This window comes from Monopterus albus, unplaced genomic scaffold (genome assembly GCF_001952655.1).
Source record: "Monopterus albus unplaced genomic scaffold, M_albus_1.0 scaffold809.1, whole genome shotgun sequence".
Taxonomy (NCBI): Eukaryota; Metazoa; Chordata; class Actinopteri; order Synbranchiformes; family Synbranchidae; genus Monopterus; species Monopterus albus.
The window spans coordinates 7,137-12,727 of NW_018128689.1; the positions used below are offsets into that span (position 1 = coordinate 7,137).

Consider the following 5,591-nt stretch of genomic DNA (forward strand, 5'->3'; position numbering starts at 1 on the left):
AACAAGTGTTTGCCCCCCTGTCAAAACACTGGTTTATCGCACCTGAGTTCAATTTCTCTAGCCACACCCAGGCCTGATTACTGCCACACCTGTTCGCAATCAAGAAATCACTTAAATAGGACCTGCCTGACAAAGTGAAGTAGACCAAAAGATCCTCAAAAGCTAGACATCATGCCGAGATCCAAAGAAATTCAAAACCAAATGAGAAAGAGAATAATTGAGCTCTATCAGTTTGGAAAAGGTTATAAAGCCATTTCTAAAGCTTTGGGACTGCAGCGAACCACAGTGAGAGCCATTATCCACAAATGGCGAAAACATGGAACAGTGGAGAACCTTCCCAGGAGTGGCCGGCCGACCAAAATTACCCCAAGAGCGCAGCGACAACTCATCCAAGAGGTCACAAAAGACCCCACAACAACATCCAAAGAACTGCAGGCCTCACTTGCCTCAGTTAAGGTGAGTGTTCATGACTCCACCATAAGAAAGAGACTGGGCAAAAATGGTTTGCATGGCAGAGTTCCAAGACGAAAACCACTGCTGAGCCAAAACAACATAAAGGGTCGTCTCAGTTTTGCCAGAAAACATCTTGATGATCCCCAAGACTTTTGGGATAATACTCTGTGGACAGACGAGACAAAAGTTGAACTTTTTGGAAGGTGTGTGTCCCATTATGTGTGGCGTATATGTAACACCGCATTTCAGAAAAAGAACATCATACCAACAGTAAAATATGGTGGTGGTAGTGTGATGGTCTGGGGCTGTTTTGCTGCTTCAGGCCCTGGAAGACATGCTGTGATAAGTGGAACCATGAATTCTGCTGTGTACCAAAATATCCTGAAGGAGAATGTCCGGCCATCCGTTTGTGACCTCAAGCTGAAGCGAACTTGGGTTCTGCAGCAGGACAATGATCCAAAGCACACCAGCAAGTCCACTTCTGAATGGCTGAAGGAAAAACAAAATGAAGACTTTGGAGTGGCCTAGTCAAAGTCCTGACCTGAATCCAATTGAGATGCTGTGGCATGACCTTAAAAAGGCAGTTCATGCCCGAAAACCTTCCAATGTGGCTGACTTACAACAATTCTGCCAAGATGAGTGGGCCAAAATTCCTCCACAGCGCTGTGGCAGACTCATGGCAAGTTATCGAAAACGCTTGATTGCAGTTGTTGCTGCTAAGGGTGGCCCAACCAGTTATTCGGTTTAGGGGGCAAACACTTATTCACACAGGGTTTTGTAGTTTTGGATTTTGTTTTCCCTTAATAATAAAAACCTTCATTTAAAAACTGCATGATGTGTTTACTTGTGTTATCTTTGACTAATATTTAAATTTGTTTGATGATCTGAAACATTACAGTGTGACAAACATGCAAAAAGATAAGAAATCAGTAAGGGGGCAAATACTTTTTCACACCACTGTATATCATATTTATATTACAGCAGCTGTCATTTCAGTTTTACAGTTTGAGAAACTAATAAAACGAGGAAGAAAAGTATTCATCCACAAAAAGGACATAGAATAGAGAATGGAATTATGAGACACACACACACACACATACCTGGAGTTTACCACATTCCAACAAGGAGGTGTGAGCTCCTGCTCACACCAAATGGCCAATAGGATTACAAAGTGTTGAATGTTGTACCTCTATCCAGGGCGGAGCAGCCCAAGAAGATAAAATGTGTTGTAAAACGTATTTGAAGCTGCTCACCCTCTCCACTTTGAGCCCCCAGATGAACAGTGGCTGATGAGATCTCCTCTCCTTCCTCATGTCCACTATCATCTCCTTCATCTTGTCCGTGTTGAGGGTGAGGTTATTGTCCTTGCACCATGACACCAGACTGTCTACCTCCTTCCTGTAGGCTGCTTCGTCCCCGCCAGTGATGCGTCCTATCCCTGCGATGTCGTCCGCAAACTTTAGGATGATGTTATCCTTGTGGGAGGTGACACAGTCGTGGGTGAACAGGGTGTAGAGAATGGGACTGAGGACACATCCCTGTGGGGTGCCAATGTTCGTAATAATGCTGGCTGAAGTTCTAATGCCAATCCTGACAGTCTGGGGGCCTGCCAGTCAGAAAGTCCAGGAGCCAGTCACAGAGGGCGAGGTGTAGACCTAGTGTGGACAGTTTGTGGGTGAGTCTGTGTTGAAAGCGGAGCTGTAGTCAATAAAGAATATCCTGATGTAAGAGTCTCCATTTTCCAGGTGAGAAAGGGAATAGTGAAGGGCAGCTGCAACAGCGCCTGAGGTGGCCCAGTTTGGCTGATAGGCACACTGCAGGGGATTCAGGGTGTCCGGTATACTGCTTTGAATGTGGGCCAGGACCACTCACTGCAAGACCCTGGTGGCCAAAATGAGTATTACAAAAACAAACTAAAAAATGAGCCTTGCAAAAAACAAAACAAACAAAATAATCTACCTGCTTCACAAGTGAAGCGGGAAAAATTCTTTCATTTCAGTACATGCTTCTTTCTGAAAATTTCATGGTTCCTCACAAGGTCCAAAGGATATCACAACCTATGTTAGCCGAAGTTAAAAGTCAGTGATTCAATGAGTTTTAAGAAGACCTGCAATGTTTAAACATACAAATTTAGGACAAAAAAGGCAGGATCAGTATGATACAAGAGCATTTAGTACATAGATTTGTCACCTAATTAAACAAAAGCTAAAAGGAGGGCAGAGGGTGGAATGGAGGTTAGAAAGTTTAGTTAGAATGGCAGGTCAGGTTTTAATGGTTAGAACTGTTAATGGGTACAACAGAAATGAATTAGTCTCAAATAAAAGGTTTGTTTCATACAACAAAGATCATTAACCAGCATTCTCTGATGATGGCAAGATAAACCCGGCTTATTAGAACCATGGCCTCTTTCACAAAAATTATACAGTACCTTTAGGCAACAATATATTGTTTCCTCACTTTGCATAAACTAAGTTCACAAAGCATTTTGAAATTTCTTGTAATATTCTTATATCTTATGGTTTTGTACCATGTGATAATAAAGTAATAAAGGCACATTTAGAAATCATCTCAGCAGCTGTCCTACTTTGTTTTGTTTTGTTTTGATAAGTTTGCATGTGTGTTTTAAAAGAATTGGTGTGAGATGCTCAAGCTTACTGAATCATAATATGATGTTTGTTTTGAACACAAGAAGAGAATAATCTGATGCTCTCAAAGGATCAAATTAATGTCCTTAATAGAGCAGGGTCAAAATGACTTTTTCTGTGTCAGAGGGAAGCTTTGGGGATTGATGAGGAAAGTATATCTTCCACTGTCCAGGGGTCACACATGCAGCCGTCTGCCTACTGCTTTTAGATGCAGAATCAATGAGAGCTGCTGCTAAGAAATCCTGAAGAGGACATCAGGTAAGCAATGCTGACTGACTTTTATTTTCAACATTGGAACTTAGTGAGAATATATTTTATATGAAATAAAATAAGCTCATCCAACTGGCATGAACATTATGATTGTTTCTGTTTAGGTCTAATGTTCAATATGATATGATTCCCCTGTTCTTTAGACTGGAGAGCTTTTAGGCAGAGGCCGTCCTCCAACACACCTCCATAGTTGTGGAGTTCAACTATGTCATTTCTCAGGACTGTTTTAAATGACTCTGTCATCATTCATCCTCCAGGCTTCTATATTACTGGATTTCAGACATTACCCTACATCAGTGTCTACATCATCTTTCTAGCATTTGTTTACGTGGTCACAGTGCTGTTTAACTGTTTGGTGATCTATGTAATTGTCTTTAATCATCGTTTACACACTCCAAAGTTTTTGGCTGTGGGCAACCTCGCAGTAATTGATGTAATCCTAAGCACAAGTATTATTCCTAATATGATAAAGATTTTTCTCATGAAGGATAACTTTGTTCCATTTAATTTGTGTTTTGTACAAATGTACAGTTACTATGCTTTTGGAACTTTGGAGTCATTTGCACTTGCTATACTTGCCTATGACAGGTTGATTGCAATATGTTTCCCTCTGCGTCAGAACTCAATCAACACTCTGCGGAGCATGTCTTATATTATAGGTTTGACTTGGTGTTTTAGTCTGGGAATCATGGCATTTGCAATAAGTATATTTACTCGATTGTCCTTTTGCAATTCCCTTGAAGTGTTTGGTTATTTCTGTGACTATTCACCTGTGTATAGACTCGCCTGTAATGATTACACAATGCAATGGACTGTGGGTACTTCACTTACTTTCTTGATTCTTGTTGTACCCTTTACTTTAATTTGTCTGTCTTATGTCAGCATCCTGGTGACTGTGTTCTGGATGAAATCTCTAGACAGTCGAGTTAAAGCTTTGGCTACTTGTATTGAACATATCATCCTTGTTGCTGTATTTTACATTCCTCTTATTACCATTTTTAATATCGCACTTTATATGCATTTCAATGATGAGGACCAGCAGTATCTAAGCCTGTCTCTGGCCTCTTGCACCCCACCCTGCATCAATCCTATGGTATACTCTTTGAAAACCAAAGAGATCAGAAACAGAGCCCTGGCACTGGTAAGAAAAACTAAAATTGCTACAGATCAAGAGAAGAAAAGGCATTGGAGAGGTTTAACAACAAAAATGTAGGCAAGAAATATTTATGTATAGGAAACTGCAGAAAATTTTTTTCATTTTATGAAAACAAGGACCCTGCCACTTTTTTCTTCCTTTATTAATTTATTTGTCAAGGACAAATACAAATCAATTAAAATCAAATGTGTAAATGAATAGTTCACTGTTATTTTCATTCCTAAGTCTCAGGGTAAGATGATGTTATACAATTAAAAGAAGTACAAAACTAAATCTAAAATATTACTAAAATGGAAAATACAAATTATTACATACAAATTACAACATAAATACATACACAAGTTCATGTCCAAAATAATTTACACATCAGCAGCTGATGATAGCCACTGGTCATAAAAAATAAAAAAGGTGTAAAACTGCTTTTATAAATATTTATAATGTATCCTCTGGTTTTCTACAGTTTTAGTAATTTTCAGTATTTCTAAATGAAACTGCATGTGTAAGATTTCATGCATTAAATAATTCAACTTTTAAGGCCCTGAATGATTTTTTTAGATACTAAATTTCTTCGTCACCATATTTAAATTGCAGCTGATTTAGTTTTGAGTTTTACTGTCCGATGAATTAATAACACGAGGAACAAAAGTTTTGAGCAGAGATGCTTTCTTTTCTTTTGCAGTATGGCGGAAACTGTTGGATTTGGTGATTAAGGTCAGACTGCTAGAAGATTCAGCCTTTTCAGCATATTCATCTGCTGATTTCTCAAGAGCACAAATGTCTGCCTCCATCCTAGCCCTCTTCTTTTTCAAATCTTCCAGCTCGTCCTTGAAAGCCTTCCTCTTCAAGTCAACAGGTTGCTGTTCTTTCTTTCTCTTCTCTTCATCCAGGTACCCATGGTACTTCTGGTTACTGTAGGACCTAAGCATCCTGCATGTTCATTTCTGAGGAAATAAAATCCTAAAAAATAAAATAAAAAAATATTTATTACAACCTTGATGAAGAAAAGCAATTACAGAGCTCTGGATTCCGTTTCTATCTGAAGCCCTATCACACAGAGAAGTCAGTGC

General features: G+C 39.3%; 1 protein-coding gene across 1 annotated transcript; it reads left to right on the forward strand.

The window, feature by feature from the left end:
- The first annotated feature begins 3,491 nt into the window (after positions 1–3,491).
- LOC109953587 (olfactory receptor 1M1-like) lies at positions 3,492–4,581 on the forward strand. Its single transcript, XM_020589063.1, has one exon. The coding sequence runs from the start codon at positions 3,574–3,576 to the stop codon at positions 4,579–4,581; it is 1,008 nt and encodes a 335-aa protein (XP_020444719.1). The 5' UTR covers positions 3,492–3,573.
- Positions 4,582–5,591: the final 1,010 nt, after the last annotated feature.